This window comes from Gorilla gorilla, chromosome 20 (genome assembly GCF_029281585.2).
Source record: "Gorilla gorilla gorilla isolate KB3781 chromosome 20, NHGRI_mGorGor1-v2.1_pri, whole genome shotgun sequence".
Lineage (NCBI taxonomy): Eukaryota > Metazoa > Chordata > Mammalia > Primates > Hominidae > Gorilla > Gorilla gorilla.
The window spans coordinates 15,985,265-16,008,826 of NC_073244.2; the positions used below are offsets into that span (position 1 = coordinate 15,985,265).

Here is a 23,562-nt window from a genome sequence, read left to right on the forward strand (position 1 = left end):
GTGCCTCCCCCATAACCCAGAATTTCTATTCTTAGCAATCTATACACCCTAGAGACACTTATCTATGTGCATAAAAGACACACACTGTGGCCGGGTGCAGTGGCTCTTGCCTGCAATCCCAGCGCTTTGGGAGGCCAAGGCGGAAGGATGGGTTGAGCCCATGAGTTCCAGACCAGCCTGGGCAACAGGGCAAGACCTCCTCTCTGTAAAATAATAATAATAATAAAAATTAAAAAACTACCTGGCCATGGTGATTTGCGCCTTCTATTTGGGAGGATGAGGTGGGAGAATCACTTGAGCCCAGGAGTTGAAGGCTGCAGTGAGCTATGATGGCACCGCTGCACCCCAGCCTGGGCAAGAGCAAGACCCTGTCTCTTAAAAAAAAAAAAAGACACATGGCTGGGCCGGGTGCAGTGGCTCATGCCTGTAATCCCAGCACTTTGGGAGGCCGAGGTGGGTGGATCACAAGGTCAGGAGTTCGAGACCAGCCTGGCCAACATGGTGAAACCCCCGTCTCTACTAAAAATACAAAAATTAGCCGGGCGTGGTGGTGCGCACCTGTAGTCCTAGCTACTCAGGAGGCTGAGGCAGGAGAATCACTTGAACCCGCGAGGCGGAGGTTGCAGTGAGCCAAGATCACGCCACTGCATTCCAGCCTGGGTGACAGACCGACAGTCTGTCCCAAAAAAAAAAAAAAAAAAAAAAAAAAAAAGACACATGGTCGGGCACAGTGGCTCTCGCCTGTAATCCCAGCACTTTGGGAGGCCAAGGTGGGTGGATCACGAGGTCAGGAGATCGATACCATCCTGGCTAACACAGTGAAACCCTGTCTCTACTAAAAATACAAAAAATTAGCCGGGCATGGTGGCGGGCGCCTGTAGTCCCAGCTACTCAGGAGGCTGAGGCAGGAGAATGGCGTGAACCCGGGAGGCGGAGCTTGCAGTCAGCTGAGATAGCGCCACTGCACTCCAGCCTGGGTGAAAGAGCGAGACTCCGTCTAAAAAAAAAAAAAGACGCATGCCAGAATGTTTAAACAGAAACAAAATGGGAAAAACCTAAGAGTTCATGCATAGAATGAGTAACTATACAGAGGTAAGGTCACACGTTAGCATGCACTTTAGCATGGGCAAGAGAGCAATACCCTGTCTCAGAGAGACAGGGAGAGAGAGAGAGAGAGAGATACTTGTATCTACAAGGACAGGCAAGACCTCCAGTTGAGCTAACAAAGCAAGTTGCAAAAGAACGTGTTCAACCTTGAACCAGTTAGAGATCATTTAAAAATCTGCCAAATCATGTGTGTCATCCATGGATACAGCAGTCCATATGCAGTACATTTGGAAAAGCATTCTGGGAACAGCCATTCCCACACTCAGAGGGGTGGGATAATGGGGAAAGAGTGTTTCATGGGGACAGTAGTTCAGCCTGGGAAGATGAGAACATTCTGGAGATGAGTGGTGGTGATGGTTGCACAGTAATGCGATTGTACTCCAGCCACTGGACTATACACTTGAAACTAGTTACAATGGAAAACGTTATGTTATATACATACATATATATATTTTTTTTTATTATTTTTTATTTATTTATTTTTTGAGACGTACAGGCGAGCGCCTGTAGTCCCAGCTACTCAGGAGGCTGAGGCAGGAAAATGGCGTGAACACGGGAGGCAGAGCTTGCAGTGAGTCGAGATGGCACCGCTGCACTCCAGCCTGGGCGACAGAGCGAGACTCTGTCTCAATAAATAAATAAATAAATAAATAAATAAATAAACCAATAAGTAACAAAGGCAGATCTCAATCAATTTAGAGGTTGGTTTTGCCAAGGTTAAGGACACGCCTGGGAAAAAGAAACACAAGTTACAGTAGGATCTGCCGCCTGTGCTTTGTCCAAAGAGAGTTTTTAGGACTTCACTATTTAAAGGGGACTGGGTGTAGTGGTTCATGCCTGCAATCCCAGTGCTTTAGGAGGCCGAAGTGGGAGGATCACTTGAGCCCGGGAGTTTGAGGCTGCAGTGAGCTGTGATGGCACCATTGCACTTCAGCCTGGGCAACACAGCGAGACCCTATCTCCAAAAAGAAATTTTTTTAAGAAAAAAAATTAGAGTGGGCACTATGGCTCATACCTGTAATCCCACACTTTGGGAGGTCAAGGCGGGCAGATCACTTGAGGCCAGGAGTTCAAGACCAGCCTGGCCAACATGGCAAAACCCCATCTCTACTAAAAATACAAAAAATTAGCCGAATGTGGCAGCACGTGCCTGTAATCCCAGCTACTTGGGAGGCTCAGGTATGAGAATCGCTTGAACTCGGGAGGCAGAGGTTGCAATGAACCGAGATCACATCATTGCACTCCAGCCTGGGTGACAAAGCAAGACTCCATCTCAAAGAAGAGAAAAAAATTAAAACAAATTTAAGGGGAAAAAGCAAAAAGGAGGGGAAGGAGGAAGGGAAAAATAGGGGAGAGAGTAGGCAGTGAGGCAAGTGGTTTCATTCATGTGAGGCTTTGATTACCGCTTAGTGAATCTGCATTTTACATGTGAAAAGAGAGGGGTAGATTATGCAATCGGCTCCAGCTCAGTAAATCTACATTTTACGTAAGACAGAGTAAGCAAGTGAAATTACAGCTATCTCCTTGGGAACAAAAGGAAAGCAGTTTTCGCCTGACTCAGTTCCCAAGCTTCACTTTTCCCTTTTGCCACAGTTGAGTTTGGAGCCCCAAGTTGCAATTTTCCTTTCACAGCTGGGAGTATGTGACTGTGTGTGTGCCCTGCTATTGGTGCCAGTGTGTCTGAACCTGGCTGAGGATGTGGGTGTGTGTATGGGAGTTTGGAACATGACCTGCAGCCGTGGCAGGGGTGACAAGAGAAAAGTCTGACTTTGAGGGTCCTTGGTTCTGATATATAATTGTGTGTGAGTGTCCCCATCAAAGTTGTGGCCGGGCACGGTGGCTCATGCCTGTAATCCCAGCACTTTGAGAGGTCAAGGCAGGCAGATCGTCTGAGGTCAGGAGTTTGAGACTAGCCTCGCCAACATTGCCAAACCCCGTCTCTAATAAAAATTAAAAAAAAAAAAAGCCAGGAATGGTGGCACACACCTGTAGTCCCAGCTACTCAGGAGGCTGAGTCAGGGGAATTGCTTGAACCTGGGAGGCGGAGGTTGCAGTGAGCCAAGATTGTGCCACTGCCACTGCATTCCAGCCTGGGCTACAGGGCAAGACTTCATCTCAAACAAAACAAAACGAAGTTATCGGTGTGCGTGTGTAAAATTCCCTGCTAGGCCCGGCACCCTGGCTAACACCTGTCATCCCAGCATTTTGAGAGGCTGAGGCAGGAGAACCGCTTGAGCTCAGGAGTTCCAGACCAGCCTGGGCAACATAGTGAGCCCTTGTCTCTACAAAAGATTTAAAAATTAGGTGGGTGTGGTGGCACGAGCCTGTGGTCCCAGCTACTCAGGAGGCTGAGATGTGAGGATCTCTTGAGACTGGGATGTTGAGGCTCTACTCCAGCCCAGGCAACAGAACGAGACCGTCTCAAAAACAACAACAACAACAACAACAACAAAAGAAATAGCCGGGCATGGTGGTGCGCACCTGTAGTCCCAGCTATGAGGGAGGCTGAGGCAGGAGGATTGCTTAAAGCCAGGAATTTGAGGCTGCAGTGAGCTATGATCAAGCCACTGAACTTCAGCTTGGGTGACAGCACAGGACCCTGTCTCTAAAAAAATAAATTAAAAACCATTAGTGGGGAGTGGTGGGATGCACCTTCAGTCCCAGCTACTCTGGAGGCTGAGGCAGGAGGATCACTTGCGCAGGGGAGGTGGAAGCTACAGTAAGCCAGGATCACACCACTGCACTCCAGCCTGGTGACAGAGCAAGACCCCAACTCCTAAACAAATACACTCCCCTACCATATCTGCCCCACGCCCGACCACAGCCATCTCTGTATAAAGCCACAGGCGGCCCCCACTCTGGCCACCCCACTCCACCCCTGGCTGGAACACTGGGTGTCAGTAATTGCTCAGGGAGCACTAGCAGTGTGATTAATTATGGCTGCTAAATATGCAAATCAGCTGGGGGTTTTCCGGGCAGCCGCCTGGGTGCTGGCACTAATGCTGAATAAACACAAGGAGCTTAGCAAGGCCCAGAATTCCCTTCTCACACCTTTGTCAATTAACGTTTCATTTATGGGGTTGGGTTTCTCATTCATTAACGAGCTTTGGGCTCATTAAAGAGTCCTCATTAAACTCTATAAATTGTCCCTCCTTTCCAAAACGCCTGCACTGGGATGGGAATGGAGTTGCAAAACCGAGACAGGCCGACCTGCATTCAAATGCCTGGCTGTGTACTGTGGGCAGACGCCTCCCCTCTCTGAACCTGTTTCCTTCCTGTAAAATGCAAACAAACAGACATGGGGGCATGGGGGCAAGCGCCCCGTGGCTCATGCCTATAATCTCAACACTTTGGGAGGCCAAGGCGGGAGGATCGCCTGAGGACAGGAGTTTGAGACCAGCCTGGGCAACATAGCAAGACCCTTTCTCTACAAAAAAAATTTGAAAATTAGCTGAGCATGGTGAAGCGCACCTGTAGTCCCAGCTACTCAGGAGGTGGAGGCAAGAGGGTTGGTTGAGCCCAGGTGTTGGAGGCTGCAGTGAGCTATGATCGTGTCACTGCACTCCAGCCTGGGCAACAGAGAAAGATCCTGTTTCAAAAAAATAAAAGGCTGGGGTCAGGAGTTCAAGTCCAGCCTGTCCAACATAGTGAAAGCCCCGTCTCTACTAAAGATGCAAAAATTAGCTGGGTGTGATGGCACGTGCCTGTAGTCCCAGTTGCTCAGGAGGCTGAGACAGGAGAATTGCTTGAACCCAGGAGGCAAAGGCTGCAGTGAGCTGAGATCATGCTACTGTACTCCAGCCTGGTCAACAGAGCAAGACTCTGTCTCAAAAAATAAATAAATACAATAAATAAAATAAAATAAAAGAAATAGGCCGAGCACGGTGGCTCACACCTGTAATCCCAGCACTTTGGGAGGCTAAGGCGAGTGGATCACCTGAGGTCAGGAGTTCGAGACCAGCCTGACCAACATGATGAAATCCCCGTCTCTACTAAAAATACAAAAATTAGTTGGGCATGGTGGCACACGCCCATAATCCCAGGTACACGGGAGGCTGAGGCAGGAGAATCGCTTGATCTCAGGAGGCAGAGGTTGCAGTGAGCTGAGTTCATGCCATTGCTCTCAAGCCTGGGTGACAGAGCGAAACTCCTTCTCAAAAATAAATAAATAATAATTAAAATAAAATAAATATAAATATAAATAAAAGGAAAGGGAGATATTAAAGTGGACTGTGATAATTAAGAAAGAGGATACATGTAAAGTGCTGAGACCAGGGGTGTAATTTTGAAAAACAGCAACAGCCAAAATTCCCTTAAGACAGAGAATGGCTTTTTGTTTAGCAAAATGTTTTTGTGTTTTTTGTTTTTCGTTTTTAAGAGATGGGATCTTGGTATGTTGCCCATGTTGACTTGAAGTCCTGGGCTCAAACTCACTCCAGATCTCCCACCTTAGGCTCCTAAATAGCTGGAGCTACAGGTGCATGTCACCATGCCCAGCTCTGTTTAGCAAAATCTATTGATGATCTTCATCACTTTCTTCTTTTTTTTTTTTTTTTTTTTGACGGAGTCTCACTCTGTCGCCCAGGCTGCAGTGCAGTGGTGCGATCTCGGCTCACTGCAAGCTCCACCTCCCGGGTTCACGCCATTCTCCTGTCTCAGCCTCCTGAGTAGCTGGGACTACAGGCGCCCGCCACCACGCCCTGCTAATTTTTTGTATTTTTAGTAGAGACGGGGTTTCACTGGGTTAGCCAGGATGGTCTCGATCTCCTGACCTCATGATCCACCCGCCTTGGCCTCCCAAAGTGCTGGGATTACAGGCGTGAGCCACCGTGCCTGGCCGATGGTCTTCATCACTTTCTAGTTCTAGACTTTGGATAAATTATTCCACCTCTCTCTGTTCCTCAGTTTCTTTATCTGCACCACAGAGATAATAATAGAACATCCCTCAAAGGTTGTTATGTGGGATAATTCAATTAATCGAGGTAAAACATTTGATGAACAGTGTCTGGCATATGAGTAATAAATGGCAACTATGACTAAGATTAATAGTGTTAGTTGAGGCTGGGCATGGTGTCTCACGCCTGTAATCCCAGCACTTTGGGAAGCTGAGGCTGAATGATACCTTGAGCCCAGGAGCCTGAGACCAGCCTGGGCAACACAGTGAGACCTTGTCTTTTTTTTTTTTTTTTTTTGAGACAGAGTCTCGCTCTGTCACCCAGGCTGGAGTGCAGTGGCACAGTCTCGGCTCACTGCAACCTCCACCTCCCTGGTTCAAGCAATTCTCATAGCTCAGCCTCCAGAGCAGCTGGAACTACAGGCACATGCCACCATGCCCAGCTAATTTTTGTATTTTTAGTAGAGACGGGGTTTCACCATATTGGCCAGGCTGGTCTCAAACTCCTGACCTCATGATCCACCCGCCTCGGCCTCCCAAAGTGCTGGGATTACAGGTGTGAGCCACTGTGCCCAGCCGAGACCCTGTCTCTCTGTTTTTTTTTTTTTTTTAATTATACTTTAAGTTCTAGGGTACATGTGCACAACGTGCAGGTTTGTTACATAGGTATACATGTGCCATGTTGGTGTGCTGCACCCATTAACTCATTTACATTAGGTATATCTCCTAATGCTGTCCCTCCCCCCTCCCCCCAGACCCTGTCTCTTTAAAAAAGTTTAAAAATTGGCTGGGCACGGTGGCTCATGCCTGTAATCCCAGCATTTAGGAGGCCAAGATGGGTGGATCATGAAGTCAGGAGATCAAGACCATCCTGGACAACATGGTGAAACCCCGTCTCTAGTAAAATACAAAAAATTAGCCAGGCATGATGGCGCACACCTATAGTCCCAGCTACTAGGGAGTCTGAGGCAGGGTAGTTGCTTGAACCCAGGAGGCAGAGGTTGCAACGAGCCGAGATCACGCCACTGCACTCCAGCCTGGCGACAGAGCAAGACTCTGTCTCAAAAAAAAAAAAAAAAAAAAGTTTAAAAATTAGCTGGGTGTGGTGGCACATGAATATAGTCCCAGCTACTTGAGAGGCTGAGGTGGGAGGATCACTTGAGTCCAGGAGTTGGAGACTGCAGTGAGCTATGATTGCACCACTGCACTCCAGCCTGGGCAACAGCAAGAAAAAAAAATGATTCTAAAAAAACATGAATGAACGAATCATCAACCTCTGGGCACCAACAGTCTTCATGGAGTCAGGACTCTTAGCAACGTTGATTCAATGAATGAGGACAAGTATTCAGGTGGCCTTAAGGAGCTGGTGGCAGGAGTAGTAGGGTGAGAGCCTTGGGTTTGAGGGAGAAAACTCACCCCAACCTGAAGTTTCTACCCACCCAATCCCATCTGACCCAACTCAACTCACACCATTTCTCCATCACTCCTAACTAAACTCAAGCCAACAGTGCCCATCAACGATGAATGAATTAGCCGAAGGTGGGAGACGACTGAATATTACTTGGCAATAAAAAGGAATGAAGTACTGATGCATGCTGCAAATAAACCTGGAAACCAGCCAAGCACTGTGGTTAATGTCTGTAATCTCAGCACTTTGGGAGATCGAGGTGGGTGAATCACTTGAGGCCAGGGGTTCGAGACCAGCCTGGCCGACATGGTGAAACTCCGTTTCTACTAAAAATACAAAAATTAGCCAGGGATGATGGTGCGTGCCTGTAGTCCCAGCTACTCGGGAGGCTGAGAAAGGAGAATTGCTTGAACCCTGGAGGGGGAGGTTGCAGTGAGCCGAGATCACGCTACTGCACTCCAGCCTGGGTGACAGAGTGAGACTGCCCACAAAACAAAAAACTCCTGGAAACCGTTTTGCTGAAAATGCCAGATACATAGGGCCATATATCATTATATCATTTATTTGTATTTATTCCTTTTTTTTTTTTTTTTTTTTTTTTTTTAGAGACAAGGTCTCACTCTGTTTCCCAGGCTGGAGTGCAGTGGTGAGATCACAGCTCACTGCAGCCTCCAACTCCTGGCCTCCAGTGATTCTCCCGCCTCAGCCTCTTGGGTAGCTGGGACTACAGATATGCACCACTGTACCTGGCTAATGTTTTTATTTTCATTTTCGTAGAGATGGGGTCTTGTTATGTTGCCTAGGCTGGTCTGGAACTCCTGGCCTCAAGCGATCCTCCTGCCTTGGCCTCCCAAAATGCTGGGGTTGCAGGAGTGAGCCACCTCACCTAGCGTGATTCCATTTATATGAAATGGACATTTCTGTCCAGAATAGGCAAATCCTTAGAGACAGAAAGCAGATTCGTGGTTGCCTACAGCTGGGAGGTTGGAAAGACATGAGGAGTGACCACTAATGGGTATAGGATTTCTTTTAATTACACAGCTTAAATGGGTGAATTATATGGTAATGAATTATATGGTAATGGGTAAATGAATTCTATCTCAATAAATCAGTTAAAAATATACCTCAAACCAACATCTTACTCCTAATTCAAATCATCCCAAACCAAATTTTTTTTTTTTTTTTTTGAGACAAGGTCTTGCTGTGGTGTCACCCAGGCTGGAGCACAGTGGTGCAATCTCAGCTTACTGCAACCTCCGCCTCCCAGGCTCAAGTCGTTCTCCCACCTCAGCCTCCTGAGTAGCTGAAACCACAGGCATGCTCCTCCATGCCCAGCTAATTAAAAAAAATTTTTTTGTAAAGAGGCCAAACTTCTGGTTTAAGCTGACTTGGGCCTCCCAGCCCAAGCTGACAATTTTCACCTTTTCCTCTAGGAGCCTGGGTGAATAAATAGGCCTATAATCTCCAGTGAGTCTCATTATAATTGCATTCCCAAAAGACATACCTAATTAATACAGGTGGTGACAGGTACCTCAGATGAGACAAGAGCCAGATCCCAAGACAGATATGGGCCACATCAGATGAAAGAGATCAAGAGCTGGGCGAGGTGGCTCATACCTGTAATCTCAGCAGCTCAGGAGGCTGAGGTGGGAGGATTGCTTGAGGCTAGTAGTTTGAGACAAGCCTGGGCAACAAAGAAAGACACCATCTGTACACAAACACACATACACACACACACACACACACACACACACACACACACACAAAACAACCCAGCTGGGTGTGATGGTGCATGCCTGTGGTCCCAGGTACTCAAGAGGCTGAAGAAGGAGGATCACTCGAGTCCCAGAGTTGGAGGCTGCAGTGAGCCATGATCATGCCCTTGCACTCCAGACTGGGCGACAGAGTGAGACCCAGTCTCTAAAAACGAGCAAACAAGGGCTGAGCATGGTGGCTCACATCTGTAATCCCAGCACTTTGGGAGACCAAGGCGGGCGGATCACCTGAAGTCAGGAGTTCAAGACCAGCCTGGCCAACAAGGTGAAATCCCATCTCTACTAAAATTATAAAAATTAGCCGGGTGTGGTGGTGCATATCTGCAACCCCAGCTTCTAGGGAGGCTGAGGCAGGAGAATTGTTTGAACCCGGGAGGCGGAGGTTGCAGTGAGCCAAGCTTGCACCACTGCACTCCAGCCTGGGTGACAGAGCAAGACTGCGTCTCAAGGATAAATAAATTAAAAAAAAATTTTTTTTAGAAAGAAATACACAGAGACAGAAACACAGTTCATCAGTTTATTCTCAGATTTGAGATGCAAATTATGCCCTATGGCCTGGCGATGGGAGGCCGGGCTTGGGCTGGAATCTCTCATCATATCCCAGCCTTCCCTAAGGAGGAAGCAGATGAAATCTACAACAGGGGGGACTTTCCCTTTTAATACAGACCCAGGTATAAATAGGGCAGCACCATTAGGATCCTGATTCACCCCCCACCATCTTGGTCCCCAAACCACCTGGCATGGCAAGGTGAGCCTGGGGAGGTGGGGGGCAGGGGGAGGGGATTTGCAGAGCTGGGCTGAGGCAGGAGAAGAAACACAACCCAGTCAAGGGAAGTCCCTCTTCCCTCTGTAGTCTGACCTCAGTCCTTTCACCGTGGAAGTAGAAAGGATCAAAGTGGGTGGGGGTAGGGGTCCCAGCCTGGGATCAGGAGACATCCAGTGCTTAACTCTGGGGAGGGGTAGCACCAAAAGGTGTGAAGGGCAGTGACGGAGGAGTGAGGAGGCAGGCATTGGGGGGTGGGGGGGCTTTTGTTCATCAGCTCTGAGTTAGAAGCTCATTGCATGGGGGTTCAAGGGGTGGGGAGGTGAGGCTTGGGTGGGGAGGGAGGGGAGAAAGAGCCAGACTGCAGTATGCCACCTGGAATGGGGTGAGAGGAGGCTGGACCCTTGGGCCAGGGAACCCCAGCCCCCAGCACCCTGGAAAGGAGAAGGAATGACTGACCGTGATGAGCGAAGTCACATCCCATTGGCTCCATAGTCACAGGTAACGATAAATACGGTGGCTTCAAAGCCTCAGCACCAAATGCACCCCATTCTGGGGCTCCCTCACGGTCCCTCCCACCCCGGACACTCTCAGCTGCTGAAGCAGACGGGGCCCAGTTCAAACCCAAACTTTTGGTTCGTCTGGCCAAAGTCAGTGGCCGCCACATCCCACAGGGGCAGAAATCCCGCTCGAGAAGAGCTGAATTCGAAAAGGGTCTTCGTCTGTCCTTTCCGGAGCTGTCCCCAGAGAAGACAGAGATGGTGAGTTACCGGGAAGGTGGCCGACGTCTTGCCTCCCCTCTCTAGCTGGCCACTGCCCCACCCTCTTACCCGGCAGCCATCCTGGGGGACGCTGACGGTGGCTGCTGTCGTCTGGTTGAAAGACAGCTCCTCTCCATTGGTGCCAAGGAAGCGGGCGGAGTGGCTGTAGTCACCCGTGGCTTTGTCCAGCCAGGCAGCCGCATTCTGGCAGGAGTAGGTGAAGTTCTGGCGAGCTGTGGCACTCAGCAGTTTCAGGAAGTTCAGCTGCACGACATTCACTGGGGACCCGTCGGCGTCCACGTAGGAGAACTGGTAGGAGGAGGGCAAGGCAGAGGATGAGGGGCTCCATGAGCCTCTTTCTGCAGAAGCCACCCCCCGGAATCTCCATCCACTGGCAGACAAGCCACCCCCCCCCCCATGTCACCATCTCTGAGGAGTTCCCACCAGCCACCTAGAGATCCCTGGCAGAATCCCAAGAGTCACCTGAACATCCACTCTGTCCACCTCTCCATCCAGTAGGCCTCCATGCCCACTCCATCTGACCTCCCAAATTCTGATTGCTTCATCCACCAATCCAGGGTTTTAACACACTCATCCCCACCCAGAAGACACAACTCTGCCTCCACTCTTGTGAGTCGCTGGATCTACAGAGCTCACTGTCCCTGAATACCAGATTTCTGCCCTGTCCAATATGGCAGCCACATGTCTAATAGCCACGTGGATTTTGAGCACTTGAAATGTGGCTGATTTGAAGGAGGGATTTTTTTTTTTACTTTATTTAATTTTTTTTCCTTTTTGGGGGGGTAAGGGTTGGGGTCTTGCTCTTTTGCCCAAGTTGGGGTGCACTGGCACAATCCTGGCTCATTCCAGCCTCCATCTCCTGAGCTCAAGTCATCCTCCCATCTCAGCCTCCCAAGTAGCTGGGACTACAGGTGCACACCACCATGCCTGGCTGGGACTTTTTTTTTTTTAACTTCATTTAATTTTTTTTTTTTTTTTGAGACAGAGTCTCGCTCTGTCGCCCAGGCTGGAGTGCAGTGGCATGGTCTCAGCTTACTGCAAGCTCCGCCTCCCGGGTTCACACCTTTCTCCTGCCTCAGCCTCCCAAGTAACTGGGACTACGGGCGCCTGCCACCACGCCCAGCTAATTTTTTGTATTTTTAGTAGAGACGGAGTTTCACCATGTTAGCCAGGATGGTCTCGATCTCCTGACCTCGTGATCCGCCCACCTTGGCCTCCCAAAGTGCTGTGATTACAGGCGTGAGCCACTGCGCCTGGCCCTGAATTCTTTTACTTAAAAAAATTCACAACTAATGACTGAGCTTCAATCCAGTTATCAGAAAGCTTATGCTTGGAACAACTTGAGTCTGAATCTACTTTTTGAACTGTTGTTCAATGGTTTTATGAAATCTAAATATAGAGCAAATATTCCCAATAAAATTTAGCATTCAAATTGTGATGTACTATAAATGTAAAATCTCCATCAGATTTTGAAGAGCTAATCTGAAAAAAATACAAAATATCTTAATAATGCTTTTTTTTTTTTTTTTAGACGGAATCTTGCTCTGTTGCCCAGGCTGGAGTGCAGTGGCACGGTTTTGGCTCACTGCAACCTCTTCCTCCAGGGCTCAAGTGATTTTCCTGCCTCAGCCTCCTGAGTAGCTGGGATTACAGGCACACATCGCCATGTCTGGCTAATTTTTTGTATTTTTAGCAGAGATGGGGTTTTACAATGTTGGCCAGGCTGGTCTTGAACTCCTGACCTCAGGTGATCCACCCACCTTGGCCTCCCAAAGTGCTGGAATTACAGGCCACTGTACCCAGCCATGTGGCTTTTTCTTCTTCAAATTCACCAGACCCTGTCTTGACTGAGCCTTTGCATATGCCTTTCCCTCTCCCTGGAACACTTGTCCTTGTCCTTCCTAGCTTGCTAACACAGTGCATTCTTTAGGCTTCAGATGAGCTGTGATCTCTACTAGGAAGCCTTCCGGTCTTTCCAACACTGCCTCTAAATTTCCACCACGCCCTGTGCTTCCCCTATCCTGGCACCATCATTCTGTATGGCAATTGACTGCCTGTTACACATCTGATGCTGCTGCCACCCCACCTCCAGCTTGCGATCCCTAGGAAGGTACAGGAAAGCCTATCCTGTTCATCTCACCTCTCAGAACCCACCCCTCAAGCCCCCCTGCTGGTTCCCATCAATTTTCATGTCACTCCCCACCTCAGCCTCTGGTGACTCACCTTCTTCCCTCGACGGAATGTGCTATACCAGCCTCCAGGCTTTTCCTTGGACCAGGAGGCCAATTTTACCTGGAGGAGAAAAGGGAGGGTCACTATAGCTGACGCCCTTGGTGCCATCTAGATCTCGTCTGCATTTCCCTCCTCACACCGTAGGCTGCTGTGACTATGTCAGGATGTTCTCTGGCTTCTGGGATGGACGAGCTCTGCCAGTGCACAATGGGGGAAGGAAGTTCATGCCCCTGAGGCAGCCCTCACCCAATGACTAATGGGAGTTGGTGGATAAATACCCCAGCACCCTCGCCTCCAAGGGGGATAACTCTCAGGTGCCTGTGCTACACAGTCTCCCAGGGCTCCCCAGTGGGATTGAGCTCTGGGTCTCCAATGGCACCATTTTATTTTAATTAATTAATTAATTTTTGAGACAGGATCTCACTCTGTCACCCAGGCTGAAGTGCAGTGACATAATCATAGTTCACTGCAGCCTCAAACTCCTGGGCTCAAGCAATCCTCCCACTGCAGCCTCCCAAGTAGCTAGAACTACAGGCATGTACCCCCATGCCCAGCTTTTTTAAATTTTTATTTTTTGAGACAGAGTCTTGTTCTGTCACAGGGTCTTGGAGTGCAGTGGTGTGATCACTGGCTCACTGCAGCCTCGACTTCCAAAGTTCAAGCAATCCTCTGACCTCAGCCTCCTAAGTAGCTGGGATAATAGGAGTGTGACACCATGCCTGTTTTTTTGGGGGGGGAGCGGGTGGAGGGGGTCTTTCTATGTTGCCCAGGCTGGTCTTGAACTCCTGGGCTCAAGCGATCCTCCCACCTCAGCCTCAGCCTCCCAAAGTGCTGGGATTACAGGTATGAGCCACTGTGCCCAGCCTCAGCCTCTCCCTTTAGGCTAAGCAGGTGAGTGAAGAGGAGGTCCTCAGATGTTAGTAATTGTTTAGGGATCAAGTCCTGCACTCCAGGCCCAGTGGGAAGTCCAAGCTTGTCTAAATTCCCATCCACTGGGCATCTGAGCTCCCACTAAACCAGGAGAAAATAAGCCAGTTAAAAATAACAACATGGGGCCAGGTGCGGTGGCTCAAACCTGTAATCTCAGCACTTTGGGAGGCCGAGATGGGTGGATCACTCGAGGCCATGAGTTTGAGACCAGCCTGGCCAACATGGTGAAACCCCGTCTCTGCTAAAAATACAATACAAAATGAGCCGGGTGTGGTGGCAGGCACCTGTAATCTCAGCTACTCGGGAGGCTAAGGCAGGAGAATTGCTTGAACTGGGGAGGTGGAAGTTGCAGTGAACCAAGATCACGCCACTGCACTCCAGCCTGGGCAACAGAGTGAGACTATGTCTCAAAAGAACAAAACAATATGGGACTGGGCACAGTGGCTTTCTCCCACTGCTTAATCCCAGTGCTTTAGGTTACAGTGAGCTATGATGATGCCACTGCACTCCAGCCTGGGTGATAGAGAAAGACCCTGTCTAAAAAAATTAGAATAGACCGGGTGTGGTGGTTTATGCCTATAATCACAATACCTTGGGAGGCCAATGCAGGAGGATCTCTTGAGGCCAGGAGTTCAAGACCAGCCTGGGCAACATAGTGAGACCCTCATCTCTATAAGAAATTTAAAAAATTAGCCAGACATGGTGATGTACACCTGTGTGATGCACAGCTACTCGGGAGGCTGAGACAGGAGGATCATTGAACCCAGGAGGTTAAGGCTGCAGTGAGCTGTGATCCCACCACTGTGCTCTAGCCTGGGTGACAGAGTGAGACCCTGTCTGAAAAACAGATAAAAATAACAATAACAATAAATATTATTTCACACTTATACTGGCCAGGTTCTTGCTAAGTGCTTTACCTGCAGATAGAGGTATTAGCCCAGCACTACATGTAGTCAGGGTTTAGTAAATGTTCCCTGCAGGCCAGGTGTGGTGGCTCACGCCTGTAATCCCAGCACTTTGGGAGGCCAAGGTGGGCAGATCACCTGAGGTCAAGACCAGCCTAACCAACGTAGTGAAACCCCGTCTCTACTAAAAAAAAAATAATCAGCTGGGCATGGTGGCACATGCCTGTAATTACAGCTCCTGGGGAGGCTGAGGCAGGAGAAACGCTTGAACCTGGGAGGCAGAGGTTGCAGTGAGCTGAGATCACGCCACTGCATTCCAGGCTGGGAGACAGAGACAGACTCTGTCTCACACACACAAAAAAACAAAACAGTTCACTGATATTTGTTTTTGCATCAGTATCTGAATTGCACAGCCACTGTATGAAGTAGATACTTTCTTTTTTCTTTTCTTTTCTTTTCTTTTTTTTTTTTTTGAGATGGAGTCTCGCTCTGTCGCCCAGGCTGAAGTTCAGGGACACGATCTCGGCTCTCTGCAAGCTCCGCCTTCCGGGTTCACGCCATTCTCCTGCCTCAGCCTCCCGAGTAGCTGGGACTACAGGCGCCTGCCACCATGCCTGGCTAATTTTTTGCATTTTTTTAGTAGAGATAGGGTTTCACCATGTTAGCCAGGGTGGTCTCAATCTCCTGACCTTGTGATCCGCCCGCCTCGGCCTCCCAAAGTGCTGGGATTACAGGAGTGAGCCACCGCGCCCGGCCTTCTTTTTTTTTTTTCTAGGTGGAGTCTCACTCTGTCGCCCAGGCTGGAGTGCAATGGTGCAATCTTGGCTCATTGCAACCTCTGTCTCCCAAGTTCAAGTGATTCTGCTGCTTCAGCCCCCGAGTAGCTGGGATTACAGGCGCCCACCATCACGCTCAGCTGATTTTTTTATTTTTAGTAGAGATGGGGTTTCACCATGTTGGTCAGCCTGGTCTCGAACTCCTGACCTCAGGTGTTCTGCCCCCCTTGGCCTCCCAAAGTGCTGGGATTACAGGTGTGAGCTACCACATCCAGCCTATCGATTTCTTTTGGAGTTTTCCTTGTCTGTCTTCCCATGGAAGGTATGAGTTCCATAAAACAGAGATAGTTTGTTTTCTTTTCTTTCTTTTTTTTGAGCTGGAGACTTGCTCTGTCTCCCAGGCTGGAGTGCAGTGGCACAATCTCGGCTCACAGTAACCTCTGCCTCTAGGGTTCAAAGGATCCTCCCGCCTCAGTCTCCAGAGTAGCTGGGACTACAGGCTCGCACCACCATGCCCGGCCAGTTTTTTAATTCTTGTAGAAATGGGGTTTTGCTATGTTGCTCAGGCTGGTCTCGAACTCCTGACCTCAAGCGATCCTCCCGCCTCAGCCTCCCAAAATGCTGAGATTATAGGCATGTGCCACCAGGCTGGCCTGATTTTTTTTCTTTTTGATCCTCTGCTGTAGTCCCAGCTCTTGAGGCAGGACTTGGCATACAGTAAGTGCTCAATAAATGCCGGTTGAAGGAAGGATAACGTCCCAGACAAGGTGGTTGTGGGTGTGGGGAGCAGGGGACAGCCCTTCCTGGGGGAGGCGATGAGAGGTTTGGGTTACTCACGATCTCGAACTTCTTGTCGGGATAGAGGCAGGTCTCTCCTCCCGCCGTGAAGTTGCAAAAAACCCTGAACGAGTCCCGCGCGCAGCCCTGGTTGGGGTCAATCCAGTATTCCCCTGCCGCAGAGCCAGGCAGGGTGGGTGAGTCCGGATGGGACCCGACGGACCCCAAACCTCCCCACACCCCGACTCCGCCCATCCAAGTGGCGGGGAGACCGGACCTCACCATCAGGCAGGTGCGGGTGGTTGCGGTGCAGCTCGTGGCACACGAGGCCCGGGCGCTCCGCAGTGCCGGGAGGACGCCGCAGCTGCTCCAGCTCCAAGCTCAGCGATGTGAGCGAGGCCAGCACCTCCTCCAGGCCGCCCTCCACGACTGGGAGCGGGACTGGGACGAAGCGCCGGCGCCTGCGCAGCCCGTGCAGCTCGGCAGGGGGACCCTGGGCGTAGGGGATGGGGACGGAAGAGAAGAGAGGGGAGATGGGGGAGGGAGAGAGAGGGAGAAAGAGAGACAGGCAGAGATGAAGAGGCAGACAGACACAAGTGAGAAAGAGGAGGGAGAGAGATAAACAAGGGGCAGAGATAGAGAAAGGAGAGATAAGCAGACAGGGAGAGACACACAGGAAAGAGAGAGACAGATTCAGAGATGGGGAGAAGCCAAGTTGTAAGAGGACAAAAGAGAAAGCGCAAGAATAGCAGAGACAGGGAGAGAGAGCAGGGAGAGAGACAGAAGATGAAATAGTGGCGCCAGTATCGAGACAGAGACAGATAAGGGAGATGGACAGAGACAGGGAGGGAGAGATGGGGTCCGAGAGACAAGACCTAGGTCAGAGCCCCCATGGGTGTCCCCCCAAGTCCCCCCTCCCAGGCCAGACCTTCCTTGGGGTTTTGCAGGGAACTACCCTCTTCACCTACATCCTCTGAACACCTAGTGTGTGCCTGGCCCAGTGCTGGGCACGGAAGGACCCTCTGGGGACACCCAGACATAGTCCTTGCTCTCCCCCCAGGTTTTGGTGTCCATTCCCCCTCCCCACCCCAGGGAACTCACCGGGGGGCCTGGTGGGCCTGCAGGTCCAGTGTCTCCACGGGGGCCCATGGACCCCTGTAGGGAGAAGTCACTTGGAGAATGAACGCTGTCTATGGAGACCCTTCCCACCAACATACACACAAACACACACACACGCTCAAACACACAGTCTCACACACTCACACACACACTCACACACACACACATACAGGCTTGGGGAAGAGACATGCAGTTTTCAGCATTAGGCATCAGACACAAATTTTCTTTTCATGTTTTAATGTCTCTGAAATCAGCTTCTTAACATCTTTGGCAAGTCATAGTTTACTTGGCAGAACTGTTTTCTTTCCTAGCAGTTTGTAAAATAATGGTACATCTTATAATTGATGGCATTTTGGATCTGATGAAATACAACCGTAGGTGTTGAATAAATATTTGTCGAACGCACGATTGCATGAATAAATAAATAAATGAAGGCAAAGGCATGGAGGGTTCTGGTGCAGTGAAGGGGGTGGGGAGCTGGGATGTGTAAGCCCACGGAAGCAGGGTGTACTCACCGGAGACCCCTTTGAGCCTTTCTGTCCTAGAGGGCCCTGTAGGGTACAGATAGGGAGAGCTGAGGTCCTGGCCTGGACCGCCATAGTGACCTCATCCCACAAAAGATTCCCTGCATACTCACCGCCACACCTGGGGGCCCAGGGTGGCCCAGAGAGCCAATGGGACCAGGGGGACCCTAGGAAAAGGACATCGGGTCAGTAATGGCGGGGTACACCCTATTGCCCTGACACATCCCCCAGACAAGCCTTCAATCCTACCAAAGGAAGACCCCGAACCCTAGACAAGCCTCCAATTCCCCCACAGAGAGACCCCAAACCCCAGACACAGCCTCCAACTTGCCAGTTCCCAGATACATCCCCCTATTTTCCCCACACACACCCTCATTAATCCAGACCCACGTTTCCCAGACCCCACACCCACAGTCTCTCAACCCACCCCCTCCTTCAAATGCATTCTTCCCACTCAGGTCAGGACACTCACAGGGTCTCCCTTGGGACCAGGGGGTCCCTGCACGCCTGGCAACCCCTGATCTCCTTTCTCACCAGCTTCTCCCGGGGGGCCAATGAGACCGATCAATCCAATGTGGCCCTGAAGGACAAAAGAGGCACAGGCAGGGGAGGTCGTGGGAGGATTCAGGGAGGTTTTTCTCCTAGAGCCTTAGGGTGATGGGTTTGGGAGCAGAGGATGTGCCAATCTCCCAGCCCCCCAGCCAGGGAGGGAGGGAAAGAGGGGAGGAGATGGGGAAGAGAATAATGGAATGATGTCCTTACCTTTTCCCCCTTGGGGCCAGTGTCTCCCTTCAGCCCTGGAAGGCCAGAGGGCCCCTGGGAGAAGAGCAAGGGTCAGTTAGGGATTCTCAAATGTGAACTCTCGAGGTCTGTGTGGGTGGTTAGGGGATGGTCAAATGGGAAATTATGCAGATTTCAAATGGGAATTACCAGGGATGAGGTCAAGGGATGGTCAGACTAGGCCACCAAGGTGGGATGATGAGAGCTAATGAGGGGTTGACTGGAGGATGGACAACGTGAGTGGTCAGTGGCCAAGGTCAGCGTGCGTGATCAGTGTAGACCATTAAGATGGAGAGTCAGTGCAGGCATCAAGATGGAGGGTCAGTGTGGTCAGTGTAGACCATCAAGGTGGAGTATTAGAGCAGAGGGTTATAGAGATGGGCAGTGTAGACCATCAAGGTGGAAGGTCAGAGCAGATGGTTAGTAGAGACAGGCAGTATGGACACTCAGATGGATGGTCAGTGAGGGCTAGCCTGCACCAATGCTCACTAGGTGGTCACTAGGTGCCCAGAGTGGTCCTCAGAGCCAGAACCTCAAGGATGAACAAGTCTCTTACCAGGGGGCCGGGAGGGCCCATCTGTCCAGGGGCTCCCAGGAGGCCTGGTTCACCCTGAGAATGGAACAGAACATGGGGTGGGCTGCACCCTGTCAGAACACAGTGTGGACCCCCCCACCACCATGCACCAGGGGCAGCCCCTCCAAACAGTGATGGGATCACAAGCTGGGAGCAGGCAGAGAGGAGCTGGATCCACCCTGTCGCACCCCTGCCCCGCTCCACTCACCACAGGGCCAGGGATCCCTCGAAGACCCTCAGGCCCCACACGTCCAGGGGGCCCTCTAGCCCCCATTGGACCCGTCCTCCCTGGGGGCCCATCAGGACCTGGCTCCCCCTGAAATGGACACAGGCAAGGGAGGGGCCAGAGTCAGAGGGTTCCTGCCTCCTGACCCCTGCCAAGAAGCATCTGGGATCGGGAGGGAGTAGGTGCACGGAGTGGTCACAGGTCCACCCTCTCCTGATGGCCCCACTGTTGGCCTAGAGTAGTGCAGGGACCCTTCCCCTTGTCAGGGGGACTCACCTTGGCACCTTTCTCCCCTTCTCTGCCTTCTCGACCCATGTGGCCTGAAGGACCCTGGGAAGGGAAAGACAGTGAGGGGGGGTCTAGGGGCTGACTGAGGGTCAGAGGGGTGAGTGGGGTCTGCGTGATTGGGGGGTTATGGGTGAGTGGGGTCTGTGGGTGAGTGGGGTCTGTGGGGTGAATGAGGTCTGTGGGGTGAGTGGGGTCTGTGGGTGAGTGGGGTCTGTGGGGTGAGTGGGGTCTGTGGGGTGAGTGAGGTCTGGGTGATTGGGGGGTTATGGGTGAGTGGGGGTCTGTAAGGTGAGTGGGGTCTGTGGGGTGAATGAGGTCTGTGGGTGAGTGGGGTCTGTGGGGTGAGTGGGGTCTGTGGGTGAGTGGGGTCTGTGGGGTGAGTGGGGGTCTGTAAGGTGAGTGGGGTCTGTGGGGTGAGTGGGGTCTGGGTGATTGGGGGGTTATGGGTGAGTGGGGGTCTGTAAGGTGAGTGGGGTCTGTGGGGTGAATGAGGTCTGTGGGTGAGTGGGGTCTGTGGGGTGAGTGGGGTCTGTGGGGTGAGTGGGGTCTGTGGGGTGAGTGGGGTCTGTGGGGTGAGTGGGGGTCTGTAAGGTGAGTGGGGGCTGTGGGGTGAGTGGGGTGTGTGGATGAGTGGGGTCTGTGGTTGACTGAGGTCTGTGGGGTGAGTGGGGGCTGTGGGGTGAGTGGGGGCTGTGGGGTGAGTGGGGGCTGTGGGGTGAGTGGGGGCTGTGGAGTGAGCGGGGTCTGTGGGGTGAGTGGGGGCTGTGGGGTGAGTGGGGGCTGTGGGGTGAGTGGGGGCTGTGGGGTGAGTGGGGGCTGTGGGTGAGTGGGGGCTGTGGGGTGAGTTGGGGTCTGTGGGTGTGTGGGGGCTGTGGGGTGAGTTGAGGGCTGTGGGATGAGTGAGGTCTGTAAGGTGAGTGGGGTCTGTAGATAAGCTGAGGACCCAGGAGGTGGCTTATCACTCACCCTCTTGCCGGGGGGCCCGGGGGCGCCGGGTTCCCCAGAAGCTCCAGGCGGACCCTGGAGGAGACAAGGACACCAGCTGTGGTCTCAGCTAACATTGTTTGAGCCTGACTGTTTTAGGACGCCTTGGACCAGAGGACAGCCTTCCCCAAGCCTCACCCCAGCACCGGGTACTCCCACCTCCCACCTACTCCCTCAAGCTGCTCACATTCCTGGGGGTCCCCAGAGAGGTGAAGCGGGAGCATCTGCAGGGGCCTTGGGTACCCCACTAGCCCACTCCCCTGCTCCCCAATTCACTCACTCATTAGCTCCCCAACCCCCTCAGCACCACACCCTCTGTTTTCCCACTCACCGGTCCCCCAGCATCACCAGGGTCTCCCTTCTCCCCTGGGGAACCATCTATGCCCTGCATGGGGGGAAGACAGAGTTGGGAGGGGTGATGAGGGTACGTGAAAATTTGGGGTGGGGCTGGGAGGCAAAAGAACGTTTTTGGTTCCACTGTCAGTGCCCAGGTCTGTGGGGGTAGGAAGATGGGGACAGAATTAGGAAATATGCCAGGATTGGGGAGGGGGTCACACTCACTGAAACTCCAGGGTCTCCTGGGGGCCCTAGATCTCCGGGGAGCCCCGTGGGGCCCTGGAACACAGAATGATTAATAATCACATCTCTGAATTGTGGAGCAATCATGCATTTATGGAACAGATCAACTGTATCCAGGAACAGTTTGGTTTCTGCGGACACATTAGTGAACAAAACATAAAATCCCTGGCTTGGTAGAGCGAACATTCTCGTGTTTCATGGGTGCAGACGCTGAGCTAAGAATGCCGCACGCGTGGTCTCACTGCAGCCTCCTCACAGCCTCTCAGCTCGGGACTCACAGAGAAAACTGGCCATTCATTTGTCTATTCATTCATTCATTCGTCTATTCATTCATTCATTCATTCATCCATCCATCCATTCATTCATACACTCAGAGAAGGGACACACCAAATAATGCCATTCAAGTCGAGGTCCCACAGATGCTAAAGCCCCTTCCTGACCTCCACCCACCCCAAACTCTACTGTGGTGACAGAAGGGCCTCAGCCTTCGCCTCAAAGCCAAATCCCACATCCACCCCAAATCTGACCCAATTCAACCTTAATCTTCGCAACAGTGTTAGAATGATCTGCCGTGAAATCAACTTTCTTGCCATTCAATGATGTATAACCACTGCACGTTTATGTTTCATTCACACATTTACTCACTAATTCACTCATCCATCCATCCATTCGTTTATTCACTCATCTCTTCAGTCATTTTGTTCACTTACGCCTCTGTCCATTCATTCATGCATCCATTCACTCACTCATTCACTCATTTGTCCATTCGGCCACTCATTCATTCATCCATTCATTCATATTCATGAATCCATTAATTTACTTATTCATCCATTAATTTACTCATTCATCCATTCATTCACTCATTTATTCGTGCACATTTGTTCATTCACATATTCATATATCCACTGATTTATTCATTTTTCCATTAATTCACTCATTCACTCATTCATTCCCTCGTTCATCCATTCATTCACTCGTTCATCCATTCACTCATTTATTCATCCATTTATTCATTCACGTATTCATCCATCCACTGAGTTATTCACTTGTCCATTCATTAATTCACTCATTCATACATTCATCCACTCATTCATTAATCCATCCATCCACCCATTCATTCATTCATCCGTGTTCTGGGGGTTACTCATGAGATCAGTAAATTAGAGGATGCAATCCCTGGCTAGAAGTTTGGGAGAGTTTTGGCCGAGCGCGGTGGCTCATGCCTGTAATCCCAGCACTTTGGGAGGCTGAGGCATGCTGATCACGAGGTCAGGAGATCAAGACCATCCTGGCCAACATAGTGAACACCCATCTCTACTAAAAATACAAAAATTAGCTGGGTATGGTGGCGCGTGCCTGTAGTCCTGGCTACTTGGGAGGCTGAGGCAGAAGAATCGCTTGAACCCGGAAGACGGAGGTTGCAGTGAGCTGAGATCGTGCCACTGCACTCCAGCCTGGTGACAGAGCAAGACTCCATCTCAAAAAAAAAAAAAGTTTGGGAGAGCTTCAAGTACATTCAAGTGCCCCCTCCCATGTCTGCCCCCACTTCCCCGCAGGACTCACCATGCTCCCTTTGGCTCCATCCTCTCCAGGGGGACCTTTCTTGCCTGGGGGTCCAGCAGCTCCAGATGGGCCTGAGTCCCCCTTTTCACCAATGTCTCCCTTGGGCCCCTTTACAGAAAGAGGTCAGAGGTCAGAGTGGCCTGGACTCTCCAGGGATCAAGGATTAGCATACTTGGATTCAGGCATTGGGGTGGTCTGGGACTTTTCTGGGGTCAGGGTTCAGAGTGGCCTAGGTTGTCCAAGGGTCAAAGGTCAGAAGGAGCTAGGACTTAAGACAGTGAAAGGTCTGGATGGTCTAGGTGTCCATTGGTCATGTGCAAGGTTGGCCTAGCCCATGTGCTGCCCTTGAGCGAATTGGAAGAGGGGCCGCATCTGGGCAACTCATCCTCAAGTCAGGACTCATGACTCAGATTTGAGCCCTCACCTATCCCCTGGGTCATGTAGTCTTGTGCAGTGTGCAACCTGCAGAACTGTACATAGCAGCCCTATCTGAGACCTTCCAGGTGTCCTTCCTCAAGGTAATCAGGGATGGCCACAGGACAGGGGTGAGTGGATGATCTTGGACTGTCCAGAGGT

The 23,562-nt window shown here is 51.1% G+C and overlaps 1 protein-coding gene across 4 annotated transcripts in view; it reads right to left on the reverse strand.

Moving 5' to 3' along the window:
• Positions 1-9,687: 9,687 nt before the first annotated feature.
• Positions 9,688-23,562, reverse strand: part of COL5A3 (collagen type V alpha 3 chain) — a 50,231-nt gene continuing 36,356 nt past the window's right edge. For all 4 annotated transcript variants that reach the window (XM_055371590.2, XM_063700979.1, XM_055371591.1 and 1 more), the window contains 17 exons: positions 22,987-23,094; positions 21,406-21,459; positions 21,176-21,229; positions 20,827-20,880; positions 19,849-19,902; positions 19,555-19,662; positions 19,329-19,382; positions 18,755-18,808; positions 18,465-18,572; positions 18,106-18,159; positions 17,984-18,019; positions 17,451-17,504; positions 16,632-16,842; positions 16,410-16,522; positions 12,953-13,021; positions 10,778-11,017; positions 9,688-10,684 (listed from right to left, as the gene is read on the reverse strand). In XM_055371590.2, the coding sequence (XP_055227565.1) occupies positions 10,538-10,684; positions 10,778-11,017; positions 12,953-13,021; positions 16,410-16,522; positions 16,632-16,842; positions 17,451-17,504; positions 17,984-18,019; positions 18,106-18,159; positions 18,465-18,572; positions 18,755-18,808; positions 19,329-19,382; positions 19,555-19,662; positions 19,849-19,902; positions 20,827-20,880; positions 21,176-21,229; positions 21,406-21,459; positions 22,987-23,094 (1,572 nt within the window). In that variant the 3' untranslated portion in view covers positions 9,688-10,537. The remainder of the gene's footprint in view (positions 10,685-10,777; positions 11,018-12,952; positions 13,022-16,409; positions 16,523-16,631; positions 16,843-17,450; positions 17,505-17,983; positions 18,020-18,105; positions 18,160-18,464; positions 18,573-18,754; positions 18,809-19,328; positions 19,383-19,554; positions 19,663-19,848; positions 19,903-20,826; positions 20,881-21,175; positions 21,230-21,405; positions 21,460-22,986; positions 23,095-23,562) is intronic.